General features: G+C 37.8%; 1 protein-coding gene across 2 annotated transcripts; it reads left to right on the forward strand.

Annotated features, from left to right (window-relative positions):
• The first annotated feature begins 218 nt into the window (after nucleotides 1-218).
• LOC132645689 (uncharacterized) lies at nucleotides 219-11,888 on the forward strand. 2 transcript variants are annotated; one of them, XM_060362824.1, is made up of 13 exons: nucleotides 219-566; nucleotides 1,878-2,062; nucleotides 2,138-2,241; nucleotides 2,868-2,948; nucleotides 4,399-4,502; nucleotides 4,620-4,706; nucleotides 5,602-5,804; nucleotides 7,942-8,143; nucleotides 8,355-8,405; nucleotides 8,476-8,574; nucleotides 8,662-8,721; nucleotides 9,036-9,160; nucleotides 10,237-11,888. In XM_060362824.1, the coding sequence occupies exons 1-13, from the start codon at nucleotides 285-287 to the stop codon at nucleotides 11,423-11,425; spliced, it is 2,772 nt and encodes a 923-aa protein (XP_060218807.1). In that variant the 5' UTR covers nucleotides 219-284; the 3' UTR covers nucleotides 11,426-11,888. The 2 variants fall into 2 exon arrangements, with proteins under 2 accessions (XP_060218807.1, XP_060218808.1); XM_060362825.1 differs by having other exon boundaries at nucleotides 9,039-9,160.
• The last annotated feature ends 465 nt before the right edge of the window (nucleotides 11,889-12,353 follow it).

A 12,353-nucleotide genomic window follows, 5' to 3' on the forward strand; every position in this document is an offset into this window, starting at 1 on the left:
CTTAATTATTTTTAGATAATAGTAGATAGAAACAACACTTGTCCCAAAGTAATTAGTATATATGGTCTTAGAGTCCCCTTGGCATGGGTCATGTTTTAATGGGCTAATTTTACCACGGAAAGAAAAAGTAGTACAAAATAAACAAAAGACCAAAGTGTGGGGGCCCAAATAACAAGAAAAAGAAACAAAAAGCTCACTCAGCTTCTCGTGGAAGCTATATGAGCAATAAAACCCAGTACAATTAGGGTTTTCAAAATCCCCGCCTTTTTTTTTTTCCATTCATAATGGGGAAAGAAGACGATAATCCGTCAACTCCATTGGCTTCAAAACCAAACTCAAACCCTAGTAGTAATAAAGACCAGTCTCCAGCCTCAGAGTCATGTTCTTCACTTCCCCAACACTGTAACGGCAATGCTAATTCTCCATTGGTGAGAAATCCGCAAAGCCCTGAAGAATTTGTACTATCAGTGGCTTCAAAAATAGCGTCTCAGGCATTGCACTACTCTGATCCTGATGTTTGGGGCGTCTTAACTGCTATTTCCGATAAAGCCCGCAAGCGTCTTCAGGTCTATTATCTTTTCCCCCACTTATCAATTTTGCTTCTTCTTTTTGTACTCCTGTACGTTTTGCTTCCCAACATTCAAACTTTGACCAATGTTCTTAGATGTAGCTTTCTTTAGATTAAAAGTTCAGTCAAATTGACTCTCGAAAAAGCGAAAAGTATCGCATTAATTGGGACAAAGGGACGAGGAGTTTTTTGGTCTGTTGAGATATTTGCATGTCATTTACTCCCTAGTTTCACTTTTACCTGTTTCATTTTGGTTATCGAGAGTCAAACTTTATGGACTTTTGACCAACATTTTAAGATGTACTAATATTATTTCATCATATTAATATGGGGGGAATTGCAACTTAGAGTATTTTTTGTACAGTTTTCGACCATCTAAATTTATAATTAAAAGTATTGAATTAGTTTAATTCAATTTAGCGCCAACGATTAGTCAAATTGACTCTCGTGAAGCGAAACGCGACAAGTAAAAGTGAATGGAGGGAGTAGAAAATATTGAGAATATACAGTGTTAAGGTATACCAAATTAGTGATTTGTGGGACAAAGCTGGTTCCTGATGGAAATGGTTCGTTTAGCCGACCAGAATCTGTTGGTTATGGAGGCTGATTTTTGATTTTTTTTTCCTTCCTGAATTGTTTGAAGTCCAGCACATAAAGTTTGAATTTTTTTGCTGTTCACACGGTAACATCACCTGGTTGTTGATAGGGAAAGTAAAATTTTGTTTTGATCAAGCTGGGGAAAGTAAATTTACTGTGACTTGTGATCTTTGTATTCTGTGAAGGTTTGTACGTTGTAAAAATTGTTGACTTGATGTAGAGCACGAAAATACTGCTCGAGAGATTGGTTTTTTTTTTTTTGATAGGTACAATGTAACTTTTATAATACTACCAGCATAAAGGGAATGCTGAGCAAAGGTACAGCCAAAAAGTTGAAGACATTGCGAATTGTGTAATGAGCTAATAAAGTCAACAATGGCAGTACAAAAGATCAAATTGAATTGCATTTGACTTTTTCTGTTTCTGGTGCAAACAGTTATACCTAGAAGATAATGTTTCTATCGTAGATATCCTAGGATCTTGTTAGGATGTTGGATCAGTTTTACACTTTCTCTATGATGGAAATATGGTTTTCACTACAACCTATGTACTGATTTAGTCAATACTCACAACTGTTACGGGTTACCTTCTCAAAAAAAAAAAAAAAAAAAAACTTGGTCACTTTTAAGTATGGATTTAGCATACGATTCTTTACATTATTGAAGTATTCCTCGTAAACAATTTTATATACTGACTCGTTTCCGTAAAACAGGGAATGAACATGCTTCTCACATCTGAAGAACACCGCATTGGTCGGTTGGTAGATGATGCCCGTTTCCAGATTTTGTCTCCTGCTGTTAGTGCTCATCATTGCAAGATCTACAGGAAGAAGGTTATCAGCGAAGATGTGGAGTGTTCCGCCAACAGTTGCACTGCAGTCTTTCTGAAAGATACAAGGTTGGACATCTTTTGTGGAACTTTTGTGATGCAACTTGACACATGAGTTTACTGATCTATTTTGGTTCTTTTCAGCACAAATGGGACGTATCTAAATTGGGAAAAGTTGAACAAAAGTAGCCCAGAAGCCAGATTACGTCATGGTGACATTATCTCAATTGCGTTTGCTCCACAACACGGTAGAGTATCTATTTTTTTTAAGTTCCTTCTTGCTTGCTTCATATGTGTATCATTTTCAAGCAAAAGTTGATTAAGAAATTTAGTTTGTTTGGTTTACATTCATCTTTTCCTTTTACATTTGTGTATTCAAATGCTTGGGAGTTTTAATTTCAATTTTAAACATTTATGCAAGGCTTTGATGGATAGAGAAAAGGCTCAGAGGCTTAAATATGCAGCCTGTTAATTGGATACCTCAGATGATCCCTAAACTGAAAAGATTTCTAGAGTCAAAATTCTTCTTCAGTAAGTCTGTAGGTAAAGCAACCACATGAAAAACAAAACTATTGTTTGAGACACACTAAAATTCTCACCCTCCCTCTTGTTGATGTTGGATCTTCAGGTTAAAATGGTCTACTAGGATAACATAATAACCCCCAACCCCACCACTCCCAGGAAATGAATGGGCCAAAGAAAGATTATCTCTTGGCTCTTGCTATGTATTTAAGATAGAACTTCGATTTTTTTTTAAAAATAAAATATTATTTTTAAGGAATAGAAATATGTCTGTGTTATGATCAGCTGATGAAGTTTTGTTATATTTTTACAGCATGATATTCTCTAATCTTTTTCCTTGTAATGTTTGCAGAACTTTCATATGCCTTTGTGTTCCGAGAAGTTCTCGTATCTGTTTCTTCAGCTGATGCAGCTGTTCTAAAGAGAAAAGCAGGTAGATTTGCTCTGCCTTCATCAGTGTCGTCGTTTTGGAACATTTAACCTTTCTGGTTCATTATTTCATCTGGTTCGTGATTTCGTTTTAATGGTTTGGTCCTGAAATGGACGTGTGAGAAATGTTGTTAAAGCTCACACTTGAGGCTCTTAAGCCTTGAATCTAGGTATAGCGCAGATTATGCTTTACTAGGCAATGCCTCAGTTCAGGCAACAACATGCTATGATGTACCCCAAGGCGCACATGAGCTCCCCATCAAGTAGGACGGTAGTAAACAATAAACAAATCTGGTATATGGGTATGTTATGATAATTGGTGAGGAAAGTTATGGATGAATATGTTACTCCATCCGTCTCAATTTAAGTGTCTTACTTTCCTTTTTGGTCTCTCCCAAAAAAGAGGGCCTCTTTCTATATTTAGTAACTTTTCCGATTCCAACATTCTACATGGCAAGTTTAAGACTACAAGATTTAAATGACTACACACATCTTTAATATAAGACCATAAGATTCAAATGTCTCGCTTTGTTTCTTAAATTCCGTGCCCAGTCAAACTAAGACACTTAAAATGGGATGGAGGGATTATGTGATTAGAAGTATGAAATTAGAAATATTGCCTAAAAAAACTAATCACTAAATTGCAAATGAAAAATTTATAAATGCATCTTTGCATCTGAATCAGAAACGTTTATTTTTTGAACTTGACTGACATGGTATATACTTCATATATATTTCATTTACTTGCTCTTTTTAATAATTCCTTATTTTTTATATAATCTTGTTTTCTTTATTAAGAACTTTCATATAATCTTGTTTGTAAGAGCAGCTGTTTTAACTTGCATTGCATACATTGTATATATATAGTTAAAGTTTTTGTTCATCTGCACCTTTCTGATCTGAAGTGCGTGCTTCTATTGTTCTTTGCGATTAAAGCCCTAGCATACCGTAGTGCGTTTCTTCGCTTTTCCTTCGCCTTTCCTTCGCCTTTGGCAACGTCTTTTTGGACTCAATGTATGTTGATCTAGTCATAGGACAAAGAATGTTTATGCACCTATTAGAAAACTGAAGGATGCACATTTATCTAGGTTCAAACTTGTTTAATTTATTTTGAATATGATTCATATTCGTGCCAGTTGCTTATCACCCAGTATTTTTGGAAATATGATCTCTTGACATCTTCCTGAAGATGTCGTGGTTCTTTCATTGAGGCATCGCAAAGGATGCAGAAATAGATGAACAGTCTTTTTCTGAAGTTTTTATGCAACATCTTTCTAAATTTTCTTGGCTGAATTGTAATGATCAATCATCACATTTGGTGTTTTTTTTTTTTTTTTTAATAATAAATTCTTTTCTTCTATTATATAAGTATCAACGGGCTGATACCCATCATTATTTGTTTCCAACCTAATGACTGTTACTATGTTTTGCTTACTAAGTCTTTTCTGCTTAAGATGAGTTCGGTTCAGAAAGCAAGAGACTCAAGGGAATTGGAATTGGCACTTCTGAAGGTCCCATTTCTCTGGATGACTTCCGTAGCCTGCAGCGGTCAAACACGGTAGTTTTCCATTCTCATTTATCAAAGAAATTAGCTTTCTTTTGCAGTCTGTCAAGGTCACTTTGTTTCACTCCTATACAACCTTTCTCTGATTTCGGTTGTTCTGTACTCTTGTAGGAACTGCGGAAGCAACTGGAAAGTCATGTTGCAACTATCGATTCCTTGCGCACTGAGAATCGTGCTGGTTTGGACCGTCGTGAGATGGTATTCTTACTCATGCAATTTCGGAGTACATTACCACTTTGAAATGCTTAATTCTGAGCATAGTCAGTGTTACTACTAAACAGCTTGAGATACAGTAGGCGTGTTAACTCAACACCTTCCAACTGTGTAAACACTTTAGATTAAAAAGCTTCTGAAATTTTGTTTCCATGCCAATGTCAATAGCATCATAAGATGTAAAACTAGGATCATTTTTCACATGCCATGACTCTTTTCTTTTTAGAAAAGAGTATGCAATATGCCTAAGAAAAGCCTTACACACCGTGAAGAAAATAGTCGCTCAAGATAGAAGCATATACTATGAAATATGTTACAACGTGAAAACATTTTCTCTTCTTTAAAATCTTCTGGCTTTTGTTGCGGCTTCAAACGCATCTTTCATTGTATAACATTTTTGTTTCTAAAGCCTTGCACGTTTTGATTGAAGTAACATTTTCGTTTCCAAATACTTTCATCATTTATTAAGTGTTCTTTGATAGGGTAAATTGGTCCGCAGCACCAGAGATTAGAAGTAGGACCAGACAAAATACTGTCTTCTTTTAGACTCTCTCTGTTTTTGAAAGTATAGTCTAACCTACAGAAAAGCTGTATATTCTCTGCTGCAAACTGTTCATTCTGGAGAGCAGTGTGGTGTCTGAAACTTCTGATACTTTCAATACTCCTATTATCTTTCCAAAAATCTGACGGGGTCCTGTACAAGCCAATTCTGATGATTTAAGATGCTAGGTATGATCTGTTTGTGTGAGTGAACAGGAAAATGATCTTTCTTGATTGATTCCTGTTCCTTGTATGGTCATATGTTTTTTTTTCCCCTATCACTTATTGGTTGAGATCTTGTTTCTCCACCTGTCTTGATGAGCTTTCCTTTGTCTTGCAGGAAATGAAAGAATTGAGGGAATCTGTTTCTACTTCATACCTTGAACAACTCAAAGATTTGCAGCAGTCTTTGGAAACCAAAGGAAAAGAGTTAGTTGAATCAAATAGAATATGTACAGAGCAGACTCATGCTTTGGAAGACCTTAATGAAAGACTTAGCGCATCTGAGCAATCATGTGTCGAAGCCAATGAAATAATAAGCAGGTAATGGCTCTACTATGCCACTGATAGAATTAAGATGAATCACGAATGACATTCTGCTTTCTCTTTATCTTGTCCACGCCCTCTAGCTTGTTCCTTATTAAAGAAGGTCAAAAATGGGAGAATACATAAGGAACCCCCTCAAACTAGTCCCTGATTTTCAAAAGACACTTCAAGTTTGCAGGGGTCCTAACCCCCCCCCCCCCCCCCCCCCCGCGCGAACATCTTTGAACTGGTATTAATGTATTATTACCTCCTTTCTCGGCCAACCCCAGTTGTAACAAAGAATGTGCTTGTCGAGTACCAATCCTGGCTTGCCACGTGTCTATTTCATGTTTTTAATTTATATTTTTTCCTTGTTATTTTTTTATTTCTTTATTTTTTCTCTTTCTCTTTCTTCTAAACCATTTTCCTCCCTGGTGAAACACCATAGCCCATCTTCTGTGTAAATCAAAAGATCTCGCACACCTCTTTTCTTTCTCTTTCTTCTTCATCATTCTCTCAACTCTCCACCCTCTCTCTTATGCCCTTTAACACTGGGAGCTACCATCTCTGCCACCTTCTACTCTCCAATATAAACAACCATCACTGACCACAAGAATACCAATTTGTAACCTCAAAAACCACCATGGAATCACTGTCTCAATTTCAGCATCATCCTTCATCTTCCACCTTCTCGCTGCCATACTGCGCCTCTCCTCCATTGTTCACAACCCTCCATTTTCTACCATGCTTGCTGGAAAACGACGAAACAACCAGAAAATAAAAACAAAAAATCAAAGCAGAACAAAATTTTAACAAAAAAGAATGCAAACAAAGATAAGAAACATGGAGATCAGACCTCTTCTTGGTCGAAATGGAATCCCCTCCCATTGTTGTGTGTTTGTGATGGGATCTACGGTGGGTCAGTGAGCACTCATGGCGAGAAGAGAGAGAAAGTATATAGTGATGTTGAAGAAGAAGATGGGTGGTGGTGGGAAAATCGAAGGTAAAGAGAAATGTTATCCATTTTGGAGGGGGAGAGGAATATTCTTAAGGATCTGTGTTTTTGTAGGTGGGAGCAAATTTATTTCCTTGTGTTTTCACTAAGACACTCCTTGTGAGATCCGGATCACTGTGGAAATGGTGGTGATGAAGTGGTGGAGGAATTGGAGGAGAAGCGTTAATGGAGAAGAAGAAAGAAAGGAAAAAGAAAAAAGTAAAATATAAAAAGACTAAAGTAGAAGAATACACATAATAAAAATCTCGTTAAAAAAAATAAAAAATTTAACTTTCTTCGTTCCTCCTCTTAAAAAGAGTGATATACACTTGCACCCAAGGGTGTGGCCTAGTGGTCAATAAAGTGGGTTGAGAATTCCAGCAGAGTCAAAAAACACTAGGTGATTTCTTTCCATCTGTCCTAGCCTTGGTGGACAGAGTTACCTGATACCTGTTGTTAGTGGGAGGTGGCAAGCATCCAGTGGAATTACTCAAGGTGCGCGCAAGCTGGCCCGGACACCGTGATTATCAAAGAAAAAACGAGTGATGCACTCTCTATGCCATGCGGGCATATACTAGGACTCCTGCAATTTCTTTTATTTCTTTGAAAAACAGGGAACTACTGGGGGGTAATTATGGATTCTCCCTCAAAAGTCCCAAGCTCATTATTGTTTACCCCCTTGTCCTTGGAGCTCAAAGCAGAAACTAGACCTTAATATCTCTTGTTGGTTCAACTCATCAAAAGCTATAACGAAACAGTCCAGAGGAGACAAAAAAAGAAGCCAAGGAGTCCCTATGTAGTATCACCGAGGACCTCGTTTTTTAAAAAAATTATGCTGCCTGGGGGATGTACCAGGACTAACTAATAAAAAGCCTAGGACCAAAAGTGATAAATAGGTATCTGTACTCGTAAGAATTGAAAAGCCAGATTCAATCCTGATGGTCAATCAAGCCTTTGGAACCTGTGAAATAAATCGTCACATTTTGAGTTCCTGCTTTCAACGAAAGAGGACATGACCTTTTATGACTATTGCTCATTTTGAGCACAAAAGCGGTTTATTCCTATCCTTATGTGGCTTAAATTAAGCCGCTTAATATGGGAACGCTGATGATTATTTTAGGAAAGGTGAGTTAAGGATTTGAAATGATGGTTGCTTTTCAGCCAGAAAGTGTCAATTTCGGAACTGAAAGCTTTGCTAGATGAGGAGCGTGAACAGAGGAAAGAAGAACGTGAAAAGGCTGCTTTGGATCTGAAAACCTCTATACAGAGAGTGCAGGCTGAAGCCCAGGAGGAAATGAAACGGCTCTCAGAATCTGCTATTAGACGAGAAAAAGAACAGCAAGAAATTATTAATAAGCTTCAGGTATAAATTAACCTCGACTATGAATTTTGACACATTTCGTTGCTCTTTCTCTTTCAGTCTCCTTGAGCCGGAGGTCTATCAGAAACAACCTCTCTACCCATCAAAGGGTAGGGGTAAGGTCTGCGTACACTGTACCCTCCCCAAACTCCAGTTGGTGGGATTATACTGGGTATGTTGTTGTTGTTGTTTCTCATTCAGCTCATAATGGCAGGACTCAGAGAAGGAAAAATGTTCGCTGGTGGAAACCTTGAGATCTAAGTTGGTAATATTGCCTAACCTACCTTTTACTTACTGTAAGCCATTCCAGCTCCTAATTCGTTAGCTTGTAACAGGAAGACGCCAGGCAGAAATTGGTTATTTCTGATAACAAAGTTCGTCAGCTTGAAGCTCAAATTCGTGAGGAGCAATTATCTTCTACCAGTCGGAAAAAAGTAAATATTATTGTCAAGATATCAATTCCTCCTTTTTCAGTTCCTTGCTTTAGATGCTGATGTCTTGCATCTTCTAATTATTTGTAGAGAATAGAGGAACTTGAGCATGAGAGGAAAATGTTGAAGGAAGAGCTTGAGAGTGAAAAGGTACGATGACCCAAATGAATTTCTGGCACTAGTTACTGATATCGATCTTGAGATATGTTCCTAAATACCCCACTTGATTGAGCCTCCATTGGCTGTTAGCCTACTTCTCTTTTATTTTTTATTTTTTATGTCTTTTTGTTTGATAATGTGAAGAAACAAAAGTTCACTGGTGCCTTGCTAGAACTGGATCACTATTTGCTTATTAAATTATTAGTACATGTTTGTGTCTATACGTGCAGGAAAGAATGTCAAATATGAACTCTGATCTTTTCTTTCTTTCGCTTTTCTCTGTACCAATTCTTTGCTGTCGGTAGCAGGCAGCTCGGGAAGAGGCGTGGGCCAAGGTTTCTGCCCTTGAACTAGAGATCAGTGCCGCAATGCGTGATCTTGATTTTGAGAGGCGCAGACTGAAAGGTGCTAGAGAAAGAATTATGCTACGGTAAGAACTAAACGTGTATGACTGGTACCTATGTTTGGAAGTTAGGTGAACTGGCATGAATAAATGTGAATATTCTTGCTTCTGGATGTGACATAATTTCTCTTTTCCCTTCTTACCCAGCTTTTGGTTAGTATATGGATTGAATAGATGCTAAAATAATAAGTTTGACCAATTGATCCGAATTTTATGTGATGCTTTCTCATCATAATTAGACAAGCCTCACTTGATTTTTGAGATTTGGTTATGTCAGTCTCACAATTATCTGTTGATATATGTTTTGTTGTCGGATATTTCTATTTTTTTCTTCTGTTGTATTCAAGTACTACTTTTAAGATGTTGAGTATCTAAAGATGATGTTGCTTTGACTGAAGAGAACCAAACCGAATTATGTATACCATAAAAGATCCAGCAAACAAGCTGTAAATACATTCAGTTATTTGACTACCATAAAAGAAACAAAATAATATACAGGATTTGTGTTAGATTATTTTGTTTGACATATTAAAGTCATAAAAGTTAAGCAAGCATAATTCAGGTTGTATTACTGTGAAAGTAAATTAAGGATGTGAAATCACATACATTGCTAAAGGAAACAAAATAAGAAAAATAGGACATTTGCTTTTCTTATAAATAAGAAATTTTAGTTTTGCTTGAAGGGAAATAAGGAGAATCATGATTTTAACTACTTTATAAAATAACTTGCTGATGGTGTACCCTTTTATTTAATCGATGAAAATATTAGGTCATGATTATGACATATTTAATCAAATAGTTCTCTTCCTGAATGATTATCGGAGGCACTTTTGCGTAGTATGTGAATGCTTGTGATAAATCACTATCTATCAAAAGAAGCTGATGTATTGTTAGGGGTGTGGAATATGGGATTGCCAGTGATATTGCATGCATCATTTCACCGATAGCACATGTATCATTTATGCAGGAACAACTGAGCTTTTATAATCCTCTTTATACACTGTTAGAGACGCTCGTGCATGCTTACTACCCTTAGTATTCTGGCATTTGCTTTTCTCCATTTACCTTAAAATGGTTGTTTGTACAACATGATTGTGATGCAGAGAAACACAACTTCGGGCTTTCTATTCCACTACTGAGGAAATCTCAGTTTTGTTTGCAAAGCAACAGGAGCAATTAAAGGCAATGCAAAGGACATTAGAGGATGAAGAGAACACCTCTGTGGATATTGACCTTAATCCATACGACGGGAATGTGAATGGATCCCTAGCAAGAGAGAGAGTAGGCGATGGAAGCCACAATGTTGCTAAGGCGGGCTGCAGTACTTCCAACACGAGGCGCGTCAGGGAATTATTTGAGTTATCAAGTGATGAGGCAAGTGCCACAGAGAAGCATGATTGCAATAACAGAAGTGAAGGAGGGCAAGACACACAAGAGGTGGAATTTGCTGGTGCTGAATGTACAGTGAAGGGTGGATTTGGCTCTGAAGTCGATGGCGTTGAGACAGCACCCTTGGAGGGAGATGCTGTGGGAACTGAGCTAGTACCCGAAAGTGATACTGCTGGTGTAGCAGCCAATATGGAGGGTGACCTAGTTGGAACAGAACACGTGCAAGAGACTGAGAGCTTGGGAATCAATGGTGAAAGGAATATAGATTTAAACTTCTGTGCTTTAGCTGGGAACACAATGCAGCTGGATGATGGAACTACTGGGAAAGAAGCTCAGGAGCAGAACCCTGCAATTCCTCATGAGAGTATGCCTCCTTCCCCAGCAAATAATCTCGCTGATGGTGAAAATGTGATTGAAGATACTGAAGCTGAGGGAACCATTAGGACAGCTGATCTTTTAGCCTCAGAGGTTGCTGGCAGCTGGGCGTGCAGTACCGCTCCTTCTGTCCATGGTGAGAATGATACTCCTATGAGTAAAGACAACGATGCATGCCCTGCAGCTTTACACGATTCAGGCGCTCAAGTGGGTGAAAGTCAATGTGCTACATCTACTTCCAAAGCTTCTTCTAGATGGGATCATGATCGTAAAGCACTAAGTGAGATGATTGGAATTGTTGCTCCTGATTTGAAGGAGCAATTCAGTCATGCAGTTGGTAGTGACTGTGATCAAGGAGGAAATGAGGGAGACGCTTCTGATTCTGCTACAGAAAGTTGCACCGATGATGAGGATAACATAATGAATACTGAAGCTGCATCTGATGCAGAGGCAGTTGACAGTGAGAAAGTGAATGAGGATGTGATGGACGAAGATGATGAAGCCACCCAAGAAGATTCTGTTGGATAGCAGGCATACTTATGGATTGAATTGGGTGTTATCTTTGATTTTTTTTTTTTTTAGGATAAGTTAGGGATTTACAAGTGCAAATGTGACCATGGGTCATGAAGCCACACTCCAAGCTTTCGTAAACAGGAGGGAGGGAGGCTCGTGCTTTGATGTCTGATTTAAACTTGGCATTTCGGACAGCTTGGATCATGTACAGAAGGTAGCCCGGCAGTGTATGTCTAATTTTTCTGTAAGTTTCAATTCACTTTAGCAGTTTGTAACCGAAAACTGCCCTAGAACTACAAATCTTGGTTAGGCTTAGGTCAATGTGCATTAGGTGCTGATTGTCTGCTTGGCATCTCTCAAGTAAATTATCAAGAATGTAGACCGTCTTATTCTTTTTCTTCATAATTTTTTGTATTTATGTTTTATCCAAAGTACACAAGGACTTGCTGGTCATTTATTCACACTTCGGTAACAAGCCTTCAAAGGCGCTGGTTTTTAATTTTTTCTTTTCGCTTAAAAAAGTGGTCGAAAATGTCTTGAGATTCTGAGTTCAAACCCCCACTCAGTAAATAAAAAAATAAAAAAAATCGCAAGGCAAGACTTCACGAAAATTTTGCATTAAGGCAAAAGGTTGCAAGACAATTTTTTTTGGGTAATTTGCAAGATTGCCCTTCGTAGGGGGTGGTCTTTACTTTTTGCTCCTCAAATTGGTGGTCTTAACTTTTGCTTTTTGCTATAAAAAAAATTTGCAAGGCAGAATTTTGCCTTGCGATTTTTTTTTTCCTGAGCTGGAGTTCGAACCCGTAATTTTAGGGTATTAGGCGAAGGACAAAAATTAAAGACCACCCCAAATGAAGGGCAATCTGCGCAAAAAAAAGTTTTTTTTTTCACTCTGCTGGAATTTTACAAAAGATAGGCCTAACTTTTGCCCGAATAGGCTTAA

The sequence above is a fragment of the Lycium barbarum genome, chromosome 6 (genome assembly GCF_019175385.1).
Source record: "Lycium barbarum isolate Lr01 chromosome 6, ASM1917538v2, whole genome shotgun sequence".
In the NCBI taxonomy this organism is placed as follows: domain Eukaryota; kingdom Viridiplantae; phylum Streptophyta; class Magnoliopsida; order Solanales; family Solanaceae; genus Lycium; species Lycium barbarum.

Coding starts and splice junctions, on each gene's coding strand:
- LOC132645689 (XM_060362824.1), top strand. CDS start 285: ATGGGGAAAGAAGACGATAATCCGTCAACTCCATTGGCTTCAAAACCA. Junction 8,575..8,661: donor CTTCTACCAGTCGGAAAAAA/GTAAATATTATT, acceptor AATTATTTGTAG/AGAATAGAGGAACTTGAGCA. Junction 8,722..9,035: donor AAGAGCTTGAGAGTGAAAAG/GTACGATGACCC, acceptor TGCTGTCGGTAG/CAGGCAGCTCGGGAAGAGGC.